The following is an 18,190-nucleotide window of genomic DNA, read 5'->3' on the forward strand; positions in this document are numbered from 1 at the left end:
TTTGGCTAAATTATTGTCCAATTTATATTCTTACTAGTAAGAAATGAGAGACCTGGTATTTTACCATCAAATTTCAGTTTTGTCAAAACAGCAACAAAACATTTGCTGTTTTATTGATTCATTTTTCACACTTTTATTTGTGTCAAGGGGGGTTCATTTTCATTAGTCCATAATATATGAATACGGTGTGCCCTATGTGAAAAATGAACTATGCAACTTGTGGACAGGGACAGGAGGGGGAAACTAGGGGAAAGTGAAGGAAAGGGTGACACTGTCCAAAAAGAAATATACTCATAGCCTTGTACTGCTGGCTCATACCTGTAATCGTAGCTCCTCAGGAGGCTGAGATCTAAGGAGGATCACAGTTTAAAGCCAGCCTCTGCAGGAGACTTTAATAACTACCAGAAAACTGGAAGTGGAGTTGTATGGAAAAGCTTAGGGATAGTGCCCAGGCCCTGAGTTTAAGCCCCATAACTGTCAAGAAAAAAAGAAATGTACTTATTACCAAACTTATGAAACAGTAACTAACCCCTTTGTACAACTCCTTAAAAATAACAATAAAATCTTGGGCAGAAAAATCCTGAAGACTCTTGTCTCTGATTAAACCAGCTCAATGCCATACTGGAAGAATGGTACTAGCTATGAACTAAAGAGCTGAACAAGTATTTGAAGCTCTAAGTTTAAGCTGTACTACTAATACACATGAAAAAAAATGTTTGAGCCTGTCATTGGAACTGTATCAAACCAGGAATTTTTGTAGCAAATGACATTTTAATAATACTCAAACTTTCTACTTAAGAATGGAAATGTTGAAATCACTGCTGTGAAAAAGCTCATATACAAATATGAAAGCTGACAAACAAAAGACTATTACAATAGTGTTAGTAATAGTAAAAATTAAAAACAACTAAAACCTGGAGAATAGGTAAAATTGTGGTATACACGTTCATTAGCATGTTTTACCACAGGCAATCTCAGGGGTTACTTATCTCAGTTTTACACTTTTTAAGGTGAATAATAAATGTATAGGAAGCTGGTAGATTGTTCTGTATTTCTTTTAAAAATATTTTGTCATTATTTAACCACTTAAGTCATTCTATACTTGATATTTTATTTGATTAAATATTAGAATGAATTAACTGATTGTATTTTAAGTTATTTGGCTTAAAATATCAGACAACATTCTTCTATTGAAGAATTCAAATACTATTTTTATTGATTTATCATTATTAGATAGTGCTCTTTTGTAACACATATACAATCTGTAGTGATTGAATCATGCTAATTAACATACCTGTTCCCTCATTGTCTATCATTATGGTAAGACATAGAATACATAGCTATTGACTGCAGTTGTTCTGCTAGACAATACATCTCAAAACCTATTCTTCCTGTCTATCTGAAACCTGACACCCTTCTGTCAGCAGTGTCTCTTTCCCTCTCCTCTCAGCTGCCCAACCTCTGGTAACATCATCCTTCTTTCTACTTGTATGAGCTCAACTGTTTATAGACTACTTGTCTTTATGTACCTGGCTTATTTCACTTAGCATAATGCCCTTTAGGTTCATCCATGTTGTCACAAACAACAGTATTTTCTCCCTCTTTAAGGCTAAAAAGCATCCCTTTATGTATATGTGCCATTATATATATGTACTGATGAACATTTAGAGTGAGTTGGTATATTGAGTATTATGAATAATACTGCCTTGAGAGTAAGAATGCAGATATCCCTGCAGTGTATTAATTTCAGCTCCTTCAGATGCCTATCCTGAAGTGGGATTACTGGATTTTGGGCAGTTTTACTTTTAATTTTTTGAAGACCCACTATACTATTTTTTTTGGCCTCCCACCCCACTCTATTATTTTTTATAATGGGTGTACTAACATATCTCCACCAAGAATATATACCAATTCCATTTTTTCCACATCCTCACCAATACTTGCTGCCTTTCATCTTTTTAATTTTGATTTTCTTGGGTCACAACCCATTTGGGAGCCAATGAGCATAACCCAAACAGTGAAACACTGGCCATGCCGGTCTCATGTTCCTCCACTTCTGTTGGGTGGGGTAGGAAGTAGGCACACAGATGTGTCACCAGAAGAAACAGGGATCGAATAGCTCCAGAGATTTTCTTCTTTTCCCTGTATTCTCTGATTCCATTATTTGTACTTCTAGCACTATTATTTCAATCCTTCTTGTCTTAGCGATTTTTGAAAGGTTTCCTCTTTAATTTCTTTAGTGTAGTCTTGTTTATTTTTATTTCCATGAGTGAATTATAATTGTAGATTCTCACCCTCCCACATGTCCTGCCAACACTATAAAGGCTTCCTTTCAAAAACTGTTTCTGATTTCCAGCATTAATTTTGTTAAGCTCTTTGTGGGCTTGATTCCATCTCATTTTTTGTTAAATTTTTGGCAAAATATATGTAATCTATTCACACATAAATGATATGTTAGCTAGAGATTTAATTATGATGTTATAGTTTGTAGACTTCCTCATTATATTGTGGCATTTAATTGTATAAAGCCCAAAGGGGACTTGGTCTTTGTTTCTGTTGTTGTTTAAAGTCATTTTGTTGGAATGTGCTTGAAAAAGGAATATTTGTTTCTTTTAAAAGCCAGAACACATACTGAATTCTGCATTGAATCCTTAATCTTAATTAGAAAAATCCTTTACATGATCAAGTTTCAATCTTTTTTTCTGTTTAAGCTATTATATCTTTGTATTGGTGTGCATCTGGCTCCATATTCCTTGTTCTTCTCTCCCCTACCCCACTCTTCTTTTCATATATATTCTTCATGCTTCTAAATTCCTATACAGCAATCATGATGTACATTTTTCATGCTGAGGATCCGACCCAGGGCCTCATACATGCTAGGGAAGCAGTCAATCACTGAACCGCATTTCCAGCCATAGGAAGTGTGTGTGTGTGTGTGTGTGTGTGTGTGTGTGTGTGTGTATTTTTTTCCTGTTGTGGGGCTTGAACTCTGGGCCTGGACACTGTCCCTCAGCTTTTCAGCTCAGCTCAAGGCAAGCACTCTACCACTTGAGCCACAGTGCCATTCTGGTTTTCTGGTAGTTAAGTGGAGATAAGAATTTCACAGACTTTTCTGCCCAGGCTGGCTTTGAATCATGATCATCAGATCTCAGCTTCCTGAGTATCTAGGATTATAGACATGAGCCATCGGCGCCCTGCTGTAAATATTTTTTGAATGCATAACTGCAATAGCCCTCACTCCGTTTTCTGGGGTATTATTTCTGCTGTATGTAGATTTGGGATTGCTCTGCCGCATTTGGGGCATGTGGGTATACATGTACATATCTGTATTTTTTGTATATGTTGCTTTTATAAAGTTCTCTTTTTGACAGAGTCTCAGAGTCTCCGTACCCACAGCGTAGCAGGGCATGTGTTTCCTTAGAACATTTAATTTGTTGCTTATTCTATTCATTTACTCCTGAAAGTGGAAACGTGCAGAAGGACCAGTGTCAGTCTGTTAACATTTTGTGTGCTAGGCCTGTTTCAGTACTAGAGCTGGGGCAGGTTGAAGTGGGTGGCCTTAGCACTTTGCAGTGCCTAGAAGGCATTCATCATAGTCAGTCTGTTGAACTAACGGGGCATATCTGCATTGCCGAAATATAAGCACATTATGTTCTTTCTGGAATCCTCAGTTCCTTTTGTCTCCATCTTAAGCATTATATCTTTAGCAGTGATAGATGCTAGGTATTAAAGATGGATATAAGAGTGTGATGAATAACCCAGAGCTCATGTTAGATGGCCTATCCCATTTCAAAATCTGATGTTCTATCTTACTTTAAGAACCCTTCATTTTACAAAGAAAAATGACACACAGGTAAGAGTGCTAACTTCTGAATCTAGTCTCTCCAACAAGACTAGAAGGGTGCCTAAGTATCTTTATTTTTTGTGATTCTGGGGACTAAACCTAGGGCCTCATGGATATGTGACAGATACTGCCGCTGACCCACACCACTAGTCGAGCATTAGTGTCCAGTATTTGTGTAGCACGTGGGTCTGAGTGCAGTTCACCAGATGTACGTAGAGTTACCAAGAATAAGAGTAATACCCTAAGTTGGTGGGTGATAGGAGAAGTATTGTCTGAGTGTGGAGTGGTGCTAGGCACTGTCAGGGCAGGGCAGGCAGGAAAATTTTTCATTAATTTGCTGGGCTTTGGGGGCTAGAGCTGTAATGTTTGAGAGTGTGTTTTGATTCCTCAATGTGTGGGTTCTAAAATTAATAATGATCTTATGGAAATTTAAACATTATTCAATGAATTTTATTTTATAATTATTATAATAAATGCCACATTTAAAGTATTTTCAAAAAGGATTCTATATTAAGAAACATTATATGATATTAGCTGTTACATGTTGCCACTAAAATGTTTAGCTTTTACATTTAATAAGCACCAAAGAATAGGTATCACGAGTTTTTTTTTTTGTCCACAATTCCATTCTTAGTACTAAGCAAGGTGATTGTGTATAGTGCTTATGTAGGTTACTTATCCAATGAAAAAAATGAACACAACAAATTGAGACATAATGAGTCAGAAAATGCCAGCTAACCACTATGTTGATGTTACCATGGAAATCCTGAAGACATTTGTAATTGCAGCAAGTTGGCAGTAGAATTAGATTGATGCAATGAAAACAAGGCAGACCAAAACAGACCGAGCAATATAAGTCACATCATACATATATATGTATATTTGCATGTACATACATATAAGTACATGCACACATGTACATATATGTATGTGTATATATATATTTTCAATATCAAGGGAGTATTTAGGTGAAATTCCTCCAGTTAATATTTTTCTTTGGTGTGGTAATACTACATAGAAAAAGAAAACAATTACACATTCTTAAAATTCTTTTTAAAATTCTGTTTCAGTGACAAATATCTGAACATTGAATATTAAACATTCAGAATAATTTATATTTTTTAAGTAATTATAAGAAAATTATAAGAACATGCCTCTGGCTGAGGTCTGGAAATCACCATTTGGCACCAGCTTGGCTTGAAAGTCCATAGACTCTGATCTCCAATTAACCACCAAATCTAGAAGTGGAGCTGTAGCTCAAAGTAGTAGATTGCTAGCCTTGAGCACAGAAGCTCAGGGACAGAGCCCAGGCCTTGTGTTCAATGATGTTCAAGGACCAGCACCAATAAATTAAATAGATAGGCATAGAGATAAATAGATACATAGATAGATAGATAGATAGTTGATAGATAGATAGATAATATAGTGATCCCTCACCTATTGCAAGAGTTACATCCCAGAGACCCTGGAGATAGGTGAAAATCTGTGAAGTAGCTGTGTTAGATAATCATTCTTCACTATATCATAGTTCACTTATTGCTACTTCGCGGATTTTCATCCTGGTGGGGTCTCTGGAATGTAGCTCCTGCAATAAGTGAGAGACTGCTATTTACATGTTAAAAAAAAAAAAAAACAACCGCAATACAGTGAAGTTGCAGTCAGTGGATGCAGTATAGTGAGGGACAACTGTAATTGACTAAAGGACTGAAAAACTAGGATACTTAATATGGGGGGATATCTCAATGACTAGCTTTCTCTTTAATGAAATTATTTACTTATGTTCAGGAACTTTTCATAATAGTAGCTAAGCAATAGGGAATACCTTACTTGTACAATTCCCTATATAAGGGGCTCCACAGACCTTTAATCCTCATAATAGCCCTAAGTGGGACATGTTATCCTCCCCATTGACAGATAAGAACAGTCTTAAAGAGATCACATGAAGTGCTCAGATCACATAGGTAGCAAGCAGCAGATTACATAGGTAAAATAGTAAAAAAAAAAAAATCTCTGCATCTGACTATCCAGTGACCTTTAAACGTACTTTACTGTTACTGATACTTTAGTTCTACTTAATAAAGATTACTACAGAAAATCAGCACGCCTTTATAATTTCATTCACGAGGTTTAAAAAAACATGGCTCAATGTTCATCCAAAATTATTTGTGTGTATTTTTTATCTTCAAGTGTTCCGTCAGTTTTTTGACAGCTTAGAGACTGATTGGTTCCTTACTGTGATTTTAAACTTTTCTTGGGCTGAGAGTAGACAACTCCCCTCATAATACCCTCCCTACATTGGGGCATCCCTACTAAAGCAGGAAATGTTTTGTTGTTTTTTTTGGGGGTGTCCTGTCGTGGGGCCTGAACTCTGGGCCTGGGTGCTGCCCCTCAGCTCTTCAGCTCAAGGCCAGCGCTCTACCACTTGAGCCACAGCGCCACTTCCGGCTTTTTTCTTTTTGCTTATGTGGTGCTGAGGAATCAAACCCAGGGCCTCTGGCATGCAAGGCAAGTGCTCTACCACTGAGCCACCTTCCCAGCCCCAGGAAATGGTTTTTAAAGTTCTCTGTTTCGTCATCACAATTCACAATTTTAGTTTCTATTTCAAGATAGACAGATGGATAGACAGATCAAGACAGACAGACAGATAGATAGATTAATTTCATTGTACACACAAATCCCATTGGAACCCTTGAACACAAACAACAAATACTGATTTTGTTACTTGGAGGAATATATTGGTAGTTTTCAGATACAACAGAAAGGCTTGGGCTATAGATTTTAGAAACAGATTAGAATCTAGGGGATGAGGGATTTGCTATCATACTCCAGGTTTTAATACAGGACTGTCTGGTTAGGGTGCTTCAGTGAATTGATATATGCATTTGGGTATAATGTTTTTTCTTCATTGATTAATTGTATCATCATTAGTAAGAAATGAGCTGGGCAATTTGGCTTATGCCTGTAATTCTGGCTACTCAGGAGGTGGAGATGAGAAGTATCACTGATTCTAGTTTGGACAAAAAATTAGCAAGACCAACAAAAAAAAACTGGGTATGGTAAACATGCTTGTCACAGATAGGCTAGAAGTATAGATAGGACAATTGTGGTCCAGGCTGTTCCAACAAAGTTGTTTGAGACCCTATGTAAAAAATACTAAAGCAAAAAAGGCTTTAACTAGTAGGGTACCAGCCTAGCAAGTACAAAGTCCCTGAGTTTAAACTCCAGTGCTGCCAAAAAATAAAGAAGGAAAATATTGGGGAAAAATATACTTTAAAATTTACAAATACTAAGGTATTGGTAAAAAAATCCACTGATTAAATATTGGTAAAAATGGTGTATTTATATATTAACATACCATATTCTTAATAAAATATTATAATAGATGTAATCATACCTGTAGAATGATATTCAGGATATAAAAGTAGAGAAATGTTACCAAATATTATGTTTAATATTATTCTAGTTCTGTTTAAATATACATTGAACCTAGTGGCTTTCATTTCTGAATGCTTGAGTTCTATTTATTACATCATATTTCTATAATATATGAGATATATTTTACTAATAAATGTACTTTTTTTTACTAGCTGGAGCCTTCTATTACAAGATTTTTCCCATCATATTTTATTAAAACAATACCAGTAATTTAGCTTTCTCTGCTCTGTGTAATCTTTCTAATAACTAGAATACTTCTTTCTCCACTCTCCTCACCCTCCACTATAGCATTGAGGATACAAGAGATTTTTTTTCATTCATGATTATAGACAACTGAATATTTGAAGAGTAAATAATGGACAGATACCAATTAATTTTACATTGCAGTCTTAAATTACCATGGAGTACTATGTGATACAGTTAAATATTGTTTTATAACACAGAATCTGAGCCCATTCTGTTTTATTACTATGTTTTATTATTGTTGTTGTTATTATTATTACTCTTTTTATTCTAAACAGTATATTTAGTATAGTTCTTTTCTCATTCTTGCATAATCCTTGTGTTTCTATTGTTGTAAGTTTAAACTCTTGAGTAAAAACTTTTAGGTAAAGACTTTAAAATATCTTTCTTTCTTAAAGATTTAATACATATTTAACTTTGGCATAAACTTGAAATTCATTATCATTTGATCGTTTTTGAATTATTGAACTAATGCTATTTTTAAAACCCATATTATGGTGATTTAAGTATTTTAAGAATTAAAGTTATGATTTTTGTTGGCTTGTTCGTTTTTAGCATTCCATATTGGAAGAAGAGATTTTTATGCATGAAAAATGCCTTTGTTTAGTAAATCACACAAAAATCCAGCAGAAATTGTGAAAATTCTGAAAGACAACATGGCCATTTTGGAAAAACAAGAAAAAAAGACAGAAAAGGTATGAGCTAAGACAAAAACATTGTTGAAAAACATTTATTTTAAGGCCAAAACACGAGTAAAAAAAAAAAAAACGCTTAATGGAGGAACCCAAACGAGACTGTGTGTGATAGGCACATAGGGTTCTAAGAAAAACATTTAGATTGGCTTCAGGTTTTTATGTACTTAATAATTGTTCATTCTGCTGTGTTGTACTCGGTTCACTAGTGAGCATCTTGGCCTATGCTGGATCACTGTGGAATTTAAAGATCTCAGGGGTTGTACTAGTGTATCATGTTACACTGAAATAAAAGAGGAAAAAGCCTTAGTTAAAAATTGGCAGATCGATTGTACTGCAGTGCAACCTTAGTTTTTCTACAAGCAACTAGTCTATAATATGATCCAACATGCCTATAATACAAATGCCTGTGAGTTCATCATAATTTTCTGTCCTAGTGTATAATACAATTTAAATTTTATAAGGGATGCAAAATACCTTAATTTTAACATTCTCTATAATATTGAGCCAAATATTGACCCAGAATAGAAATTTAAATGACCCTCATAATTTTGGGTCTGGTAAGGACTGCATTTCATAACAGGACCACATGGAGTAGCAAAATGATTTATCTCATGGCTCAGACTAGAAAAGATAGGGAACCCATAGTCCCCTTCAAGGGTATATCCCCAATAACTAGAAGAGACTTCCCATTTCTTAAAGTTTCTACTGCTTTACAGAAGCACCAAAGCTGAGGACTAAGCCTTTATTGAGGAATCTTTTTGAGGGATCTTTAAGATCCAAACTATAGCAATGCCATGAAATACACAAAAGTATTTACATCTTAGGATGTAGCGAAAATATTCTGAGAGATGGTCACAAAGAGGTTTGCTTCATAATTCTCAGCTCTCTATAATTTAAAGTACCTTCTATGGATATACCAACAGTAATACAATAATCTTCCTAGACTCAGGACATGATTCAAGTGGAAGAGTGTCTGACTCCTAAGTTCCAGGTCCTGAGTTCAAACCCAAATAATGCCCTCCCTCCCGTGGGGTGCAGGGGGGTGGAGACAATCTTTTATCTCTTAATAAGTTAAAGATTGCTTCCATTCAGGCCATAAAAATATCTGGATTTTTTTTTCTTTTTTGTCAGTATCAAGGTTTGAACTCTGGGTCTTGTGCTTGCTGGGCCTGCCTGCTCAGCTAGCACTCTCCCACTTGACAGAAAATTCATTTTTAAAAGTAATGTCTTGCTGTTATTTTAATGTTACTTGTGTTTTTCTGCTCATCCCCTTTTACATTTATTATTACTGTACTGTTAAAAGTAATAACATTATAATTCTTTAAAAATAGTAAAGCAAATTGTTAGCTAAATTAGTCTGCTTTCCAGTGTTACCTGTATTTTTAAAAATGTATTGAGGTATAATTCACATAGCATATGAAGACCCATTGAAAGGATAGTTTTTAGTGTATTCCCAAGGTTGTACAACCAGTATCACATTTTCATTGCTCTAAAGAAAACATGCACCATTAACTGTCATTCTCATATTCCCTCCTCTAGGGCTTAATACCTTGCTTCTGTGAATTTATTATTCTTTAAATGTAATTGAATTATTTTAAATTTCATAAATGCAAAAAGTCAGTTACATTTGAGGAATACACAAACTGACAAAACTTACAAGTTTTTACAACTTGTGCATTTATATCTGACCAATGAAAGATCACGAGAATAGGGATTTGTTGAAAAACCTTAACATAATACTGTAAATAATGACTAGTAAGTCTTCAAGTCAGACTGTGTTTAATTTTTAGGAGTAAAGTTAATATATATTGTTTATTTCTACTTGTTATTAGCAAAATTAGACTATAATATGGTTTAAGGAAAAATTACTTCAGTTTGTTGGCTAAGAAGAAATATTATAGATATATTTACATAAATTTTAGTAACATTTCCTTAAATAAAAAAGTAGTGCCCCCTAATAGTTTGTTTATAACTATGAAATGGTCTTTGATTACAAATAAATTGGGGCCAAAAGATGTTTTTTTTTATTGACTTGTTTATGGCAGGAAATTACTATTCTTTTTAACTGTTAGCATATTTTCTGATCACTAGGCTTCAGAAGAAGTGTCAAAAGCACTGCAAGCAATGAAGGAAATTCTGTGTGGTACAAATGACAAGGAGCCCCCAACAGAGGCAGTGGCTCAACTGGCACAAGAACTCTACAACAGTGGGCTGCTGGTGACACTGATAGCTGATCTGCAGCTCATAGACTTTGAGGTGAAAGACAACTGTTCTCTTTTTGTTTTAATATATATTCTATTAGCATTTAACTTTAAAGAATGATTGCTAGTCATACGTTATATTTGCACTCTCATCTTTATTTAAAGGTATTTTTTAATTAAGTTTGTGCAGCTAGGTAATAGCTAGATTAATTACTACTAATAATAATAATAGATAGCATTGGCTGAGTGTTTATTATAATACCAGGTATAGGTTTTGTTTGTTTGTTTGTTTGCTTTTGCTTTTTTGTTGGTTGTAGGCCTGGGTGCAGTCCCTCAGCTCTTCAGTTCAAAGCTAGTGCTCTCCCACTTGAGCCACAGTGCCACTTCCGGCTTTTCCTGTTTATGTGGTGCTAAGAAATTGAATCCAGGGCTTCATGCATGTGAGGCAAGCACTCTACCACTGAGCCACCCTCCCAGCCCCAATACAGTTTTGAGTGCAACTTACTTAGTTCTTAAAGCTGCATAAGGTTTTAAATAATCTTATTATCCCCCATCTTATAGATAAAGAACCTAAAGTTCCAACACATTAAGTAACTGGCTGTTGTAATTCAAACACTGCATCTAGTAAGCTAGTTATTTTTATTAAAATACTATGATTTGAGAAGTCTGTTAAATGTGATACAGAATGTTTATCTCATTTGGGCAGCAATTAAACCAAGTTTACCTAGTTAAATAAATACAACAAATATAGAAATATAAGTGTGAATGGGTGTAGGCATTTTATTATTTATTTAACTTTTAACAGTGAGTGATAATGCAATGAAAAAGATATCCATAGGTAAGTTGACATACTGATTGTGTAGATGATAGATGTCTCAGTTTCTCTTTTGGTTTTTTCAGGTAAGTATTCAAATCTTCACAGAGTCTCAAAGACAGATGAGATATGCAGATTTCTCAAGTTAATTGCTTTTAGTTTTATTCACTGAGCAAGTAGAAGGAAAACTAATTACTGTGATTATAGTGATTAGACTGAGGTAAGGTTAGGGCTCTGGGGATCTGTGGAAATACTAGTCCAGGGCTTCCTGACAGATAAGATAGGGGAGGAGATTTGGCTGTGGTGATGGAGGAGAAATTCAGAGGAGACTATGGGTGAACACACAGTCCTGTATTCTGGCTGGAAGCAAGATCGGGGAAAACCTGAAGGGCTCAGGTGTCAACTCACACTTCCTTTCACATACACCAGCTATCTTTTCCTCCCTTTTGCTGACTATTTCTTTATCTATAACATTGTCTGCCCTATAGTCCTTTTCCTCTTGCTTAGTTTTTATCTCTTTGTTTCCACACCACTGTGTGGATCCATCTCATCTTTTTTACAAATTGGATATATGTGGAATTAAGGTATACTCTTATTTTAAGCATTTATATACTTTATGCTTCTTTTATTTAGTTTAAAATCAGGTATTATGAACATTTGTAGGAGTTGTGTCATAGTGGAAAAACACTTGGTATTGGAACTATTGATGGAACTCTGGCTTTTACTATTTGCTAGTCATAACTTGACCATTCAAGCCTAAGTTTTCTCATCTTCAAAAGAATAATATGAATTCACAGCTTTCCTTTACTTTTACTAAATAAGAACAGTACAAATATATCTTGTACTATATAAGAAGATATATATTTTCATTTTCTCCTCTTTCCTCAGCTAAATAATACAAGTGGGTTTGGTTACAATACTGAATTTTGTATATGTGTGTGTGTCAGTATTAGGGCTTGAACTCGGGACCTGGATACTGTCCCTTAGCTTTTTTGCTCATGGTTGACACTCTACCACTTTAGCCATTACTGTACTTCCAGGTTTTTGCTGATTAATTAGAGACAGGCATCTCATGGACTTTTCTACCCAGGCTGGCTTTGATCTGAGATCCTCAGTTCTTAGCCTCCTGAGTAGCTGATATTATAGGCATAAACTACCAGTAGCCAGCTTATAACTCTGTATTTTTATGTTTGCTTTAGATTTAGTTGGACAGTGACCATGAATATGAAAAATGGCCCCTACTGTTGGATTATGATCCTATTTCTATAGATTTACTACTGTCTTGCACATTCTCCTAGGAATAACCATATATTAGACTATTGCCAACATTGATTCCTTTGTTCACCTGACTTAGTTTATGAGATTAACCAAGTTCACAGTTGGTTATTGGAAGGAAGACCAAGGAAGCGACATTAGCTTACTTGCAAAAATGTGTTGTGTATCTCTGTGAGTTAGTGTTCAGCTACTGGGAGCAACTTTCCTTCCAACACCAAAGTATCCAGAAGTGGAGTTGTGGCTCAAGTGGCACAGCACTATCTTTGAGCAAAAGAGCCAAGGATAAGCATGAGAGCCTGAGTTCAAGCCCCAGTATCTGCATACATACACGCACACACACACAATTGTAAGATCAAAACATCCACATAAACTAATGATGGCTTGATAAAAATTTTCTTACCTTCAAAATTTATTCTAGACACATAGAGTATCACCATCCCATTTCTTGATTCTTTGGTAATACTAGGAATCCCCTTCTGTCTGAGTACCTTGACTACTAGGACTGACTGTTTCCCATACTTGGTTGCATGCAAGTTAGTTGATAGGTAGGTAGGCAGAATGTAGGAATAAGAATGAGAGATCAAAGCATAGGATAAGGAATTGGATTAAAAGAAAGTATCTTAAGACACATCAATGAGCCATTTTTCTTAGGGAATTTGTATATTGTTTAGAAGACTGCGTAGACTACTCTGAATCACTTTAATAAGTGATACAATTAGGCTCCTTTGAAGAGAACAAGAGTCATTTGACTAACATTTCTGATATGCTTTTATAACTAGGAAGAAAAGTTATTATTTTAGGGATGGATGGGCTGCAGTTCTTGCCAGATAACTTAGGAGAATAGAACAAATATTCCTAATGAAGGGAAAAAAAACCCTTGCTGGGTTTTCTGTCAGACTCTCCAGACAGTGTCTGAAAGGAAAAGACTGAAAGAAAAAGGCTTAGATTCCTTTTGCAGGGTAAAGTAACAGAAATGTGAGAAATGTCTTTCCTGAGAAAGAATGATGAAATAGGAAGTAGGAGAGAGATTAGAGAAAGGTTTGGAGCAGGGAAAGGATACAAGGAAGGAGATCAGGAGAAAGATAATCAACAAGACTGTGCAACTTTTAATACAGTAACATAAAACATCATGAATCAAAATTCATCTGTATGAGCTGTGTTTACTTTTTATCCTTCAGCCTTTTTTAGGAGTACTATGTGTTAATAGTATTAATTGTATATATTGAATGAAGGAGGCTAGCAACTTTTCTATGCTTGGGAAAAACAGCATGTTGAAGAGATAAAAAACAGACAAACAAGATCATTAGTAGAGATTGAAAGTCTGTGGTTGCTGGAATTTGGAGACTAGAACCTATGGTTCGGCAGTAGTGACTAACTTAGGAATCTGTGTGATAAATCCATCTATGAAGAATCCACAGGAGAACTGGGAAGGTGGCTCAGTGGTAGAATGCTTGCCTTGCATACATGAGACCCTTTGTTCGATTCCTCAACACCACATAAGCAGAAAATCCAGAAGTAGTGCTGTGGTTCAAGTAGTAGAACCCTAGCCTTGAGCTGCAGAGCTGAGGGACAGTGCCCAGGCCCAGAGTTCAGGCCCCACAACTGACAAAAAAAAAGAAGAAGAAGAAAAAAGAATCCACAGGAGTCAGTGGTGCAGGCCTGTAATCCTAGCTACTAATGAGCCTCAGAGCTGAGGATCACCTTGAGACTCTTATCTCCAATTAAACATGGAAGTGGAACAAGCTCAAGAGGTAGAGCACTGGCCCTGAGTGAAAAATCTAAGGGACAGGGCCCAGGCCCTGAGTTCAAGCTCCAATACCAGTACAAAAAAGGAGAGTGGTCTGGTGGGGTGGGGACAATGCTGGAGGATCCTACTTGTGTGACTAATGGCTGGTTAAAGCAGATCTTTAAGTCTAAAATAAATCTCACTGCTTAGCCATAAATTTGTATCTAATCCTTTAAGCTTTAAGTTTGTTGACAAACTTAATCATGTCAATATATTATAAGCTGGGGAAAAAAAGAAACAATGAAAAAGACTTAATGGAAGAAACGGCATGGCTTCTGATTTTGTGAGCTCAGTATCAAACCAAGGGCCGTGTCTTCTGTAGTTTGGCCACTATTCAAGACAGGTCTTTAGATTCCTTGATGTTTCTAAACACAAAGTGTGTGAGATTGGGGCTGGGAAGGTGGCTCAGTGGTAGAGCGCTTGCCTTACATGCATGAGGCCCTGGGTTCGATTCCTCAGCACCACATAAGCAGAAAAAGCTGGAAGTGGCACTGTGGCTCAAGTGGTAGAGTGCTAGCCTTGAGCTGAAGAGCTGAGGGACAGCACCCAGGCCCCATGAAAAAAAAAAAAAAAAAAAAGTGTGTGAGATCAAGGGATTAATAAATGTAAAACTGTAAGAGGCAATGCTTGTACTTTAAAGGTAAGCATGCCTTGCAAAACTAAAATGAATACAAAGTCCACTATTGCAGCTACAGAAAATAGCTCAAAGAAGCAGAAATCCCTGTGATGATAGCTTAAAATGGTGACTTGCTGTTGTCAGTTTAGAACAGATTCCCACACAAGAGTGTGTAAGAAAATTTTATTCTAATTAAGAATGAAAATGAACACTCAGAAAAAAAAGTACTCTGAAATGGCATCCCAGGAGGCTTATTTTTTGTTTTTTTTTTTAGCTTACATTAGTTACATATTTCATTGTTTCATTTCCTACATGTTTATAGTATAGTCCAATCAGCCTTACCCTCTCTATTACTGTATGTTTCCCCCTTCCCAAAACAATTGAAACTATGAAAATTGAAATTGTTATAGGAGTCTGTTTCTATAGATAAAAAGAACAAAAAGGTTAGAGCAAACCAGTGGTTACAGTTGCACTTGTTGACAAGAACATTATTCATGGTTGTTGCTCATATACATTATTTATTTCAAGAAAGATATAGTGATAAGCAGGGATTTGGCATTCTCCAGCCTATTTATTACTCTAATAAAGTCACCTCTGTATAAGAAAATACAATGGAACCATTACAAGTTAAAATTAACCAGATTTTCAGACCTGAGAATCTCATGAGGCCATGACTGCTTTCCCTGGTATAACTCCCCGACATGATAGTTTATAGACCCCAGAAACTTTATAGCTTCAATGTGTTGGGAAAAAAAAATCACTGCCTGATTAGCTTCCCATTAAGCTATTTAATAGTTCTCTTGAAGCCGGGTGCCAATAGCTCACGCCTGTAATCCTAGCTACTCAGGAAGCTGAGATCTGAGGATCTTGGTTCAAAGCCAGCCTGGGCAGGAAAGTATGTGAAACTCTTATCTCCAATAAACCACCAGAAAAACTGGAAGTGGCACTGTGGCTCAGGTGGTAGAGTGCTAGCCTTGAGCTGAAGAGCTGAGGGACAGCGCCCAGGTCCAGAGTTCAAGCCCCACAGCCGACAACAAAAAAAAAAAAATAGTTCTCTTGAGATTTTAAAATGTTTTTGTCCTCTGAAACCCTTTTTTTTTCATCTGTAATTAAAGTAGCCTTTCATTTTTGGTTTTATTACTATAAATATGAGACCAGCTGGGAGTCAGTGGCTCATGCTTGTAATCCTCGATACTCAGGAGGCTGAGATCTGAGGATCATGGTTCAAAGCCAGACTAGGCAAGAAAGTCCGTGAGATTCTTACCTCCAATAAACCACTTAAAAAACCAGAAGTGGTGCTGTGGCTCAAGTGGTAGAGCGCTTGCCTTGAGCTAAAGAACTGAGGGAGAACACCCATGCCCAGAGTTCAAGTTCCATGACCAACAAAAAAAAAAAAAGAAATGAGACCAAAATTATAAAATCTTAAGATATAAACTTTCATTTAGCAATTTGAAATGTTATATGCATAGGTCATTGATTGTGTTAAGTTGTTTATACAAATAGTGCACAATCTCAACTAGGGAAATACTATACCGTAAGTGGAATCTTATGTTATATTATCCTATCACCTTTTAAAACTAATGATGTCAAGCTTCAATAGTGTACTACATAATTTATGCGTTATTAAAATGATATTTGGCATTAGGCATTTAATCAGAAGCAAAGCCTTTTAATTTTTATATATTTAAGACAAGGCCATTTCTGTTTGCCCCTACCATACTTGTTAAGGAATGTGATCTGCCATAAGGATAAAAACTATTCATACCACATATAATGTAAATGTTTTGTTTACATAGTCCTTCCACTTTTGGGAGATCCTTTCTCTCCCTCATCAGCATCGTTAGGGTGAGAACAGCCAGCTAAACACATAGCTGACCAGCCTATGAATAGACATATGATCAAAGCAAGAGTAGAGTTTTTCTGCAAGGTTTCTGGACCTAGATCTAAAACAGAACCTTCAGTGTCTAACCCAGAGATAAAGATATTTGAAGCAGAAGAAGCCAGCTGCAGAAAAGACAAGTATGAAAACAGTATGAGAGGAGCAGGTGTGACTCCTCCCATCCACACTAGTGGAATTCAATATGGAAATTTAATTTCTTGTAAGAATTTTTAAGAGCAGCTAATTCTGAGCTATGTTGTAGTTGGGTTCTCAAAATCTTTCCTAATGGCAATCTATTAGTTTAATTTCAAGTTTAGCGCTTGGCATAAGTCTTTGCTAATCCATCCACTGAACACTGATCACCCTTGTACACTGCTGTGCCTATTCTAGCTCCTACTGTTAAAATTCACTACAAATGTTTACTTCTGAGTCTTCTTTCCACACAGAAGTCTCAACAAGAATAGAGAAGTCCCATACTTAAGTGGCTAGTCTTCTTTTTTTTGTTGTTGTGGTTAAAGTATTGTCTTTGGTTTCTGTTGCATAACAGAATAATGCAGACTGGATAATGAATTAATAAAAGGACTTTATTTGACTCGTGGTTCTAGAGGCTGGAAAGTTCAGGAACATGACACCAGCGATTGCTTGGTATCTGGTGAGGCACTAGACTTTTATCAGTTCATGGCTGAAAGCAGAAAGGAAGTAGCTACATTTGGAAGAGAATAAAGGGAGCCTAACTCCTGAGTTAGCAAATCCATCTGTGAAAAAAAAAACCATCAATCCATACTTAAGGGCTATGCCCTTATGACCCACTCACTTTTCCTCAGGTCTGCCTTCCAACACCAACAACTTGGTCTTATGAGTTTTGGTAGGAACAAACTATATCCATGCCATTAGCAGAGCTAGTTTACAAACAGTTCCATTCACCCTTTATAAAAGTGTATGCTTCTGTGATGCACTAAATAGTGCCCACTCCCCAAAATTCTACATCCTTTTCTTCACTGCTCCCCCCCCCACACACACATGCATACACACACACTGGTACTGTGGTTTGAACTCAGTGCCTCACACTTACTAGGCTAGCACTCTCTAAACTTCATTCCCAGCCTCAGCAGTTATTTCTAATTGTTTCCCTCATTTTCTTTTTCCCATTTGATTTTTGGTACTTTTATATGCCATTCACTCATTCTTTTGATCATTAATTGTTTACATCTGATCTGATCTTTTTTAAATGTGCCAGCTAATAAGTACTTCAAAAGACTTGGGATCTGATTTGTTATATTGTATGTAATCTTAAAATTTTTTGGTCATTTCTAGATATTGCCTTATTACATCAAAGTATTTTGGAGATTTTCTTTTCTTTCTTTTTTTTTTTTTTTGTTGGTCATGGGTCTTGAACTCTGGA

At 36.0% G+C, this 18,190-nt stretch overlaps 1 protein-coding gene across 6 annotated transcripts in view; it reads left to right on the forward strand.

The window, feature by feature from the left end:
• Window positions 1–18,190, forward strand: part of Cab39l (calcium binding protein 39-like) — a 104,979-nt gene that overhangs the window by 44,634 nt on the left and 42,155 nt on the right. For all 6 annotated transcript variants that reach the window (XM_013034860.1, XM_013034859.1, XM_013034857.1 and 3 more), the window contains 2 exons: window positions 8,078–8,217; window positions 10,309–10,473. In XM_013034860.1, the coding sequence (XP_012890314.1) occupies window positions 8,116–8,217; window positions 10,309–10,473 (267 nt within the window). In that variant the 5' untranslated portion in view covers window positions 8,078–8,115. The remainder of the gene's footprint in view (window positions 1–8,077; window positions 8,218–10,308; window positions 10,474–18,190) is intronic.

The sequence above is a fragment of the Dipodomys ordii genome, unplaced genomic scaffold (genome assembly GCF_000151885.1).
Source record: "Dipodomys ordii isolate 6190 unplaced genomic scaffold, Dord_2.0 Scaffold197, whole genome shotgun sequence".
Classification (NCBI taxonomy): Eukaryota; Metazoa; Chordata; class Mammalia; order Rodentia; family Heteromyidae; genus Dipodomys; species Dipodomys ordii.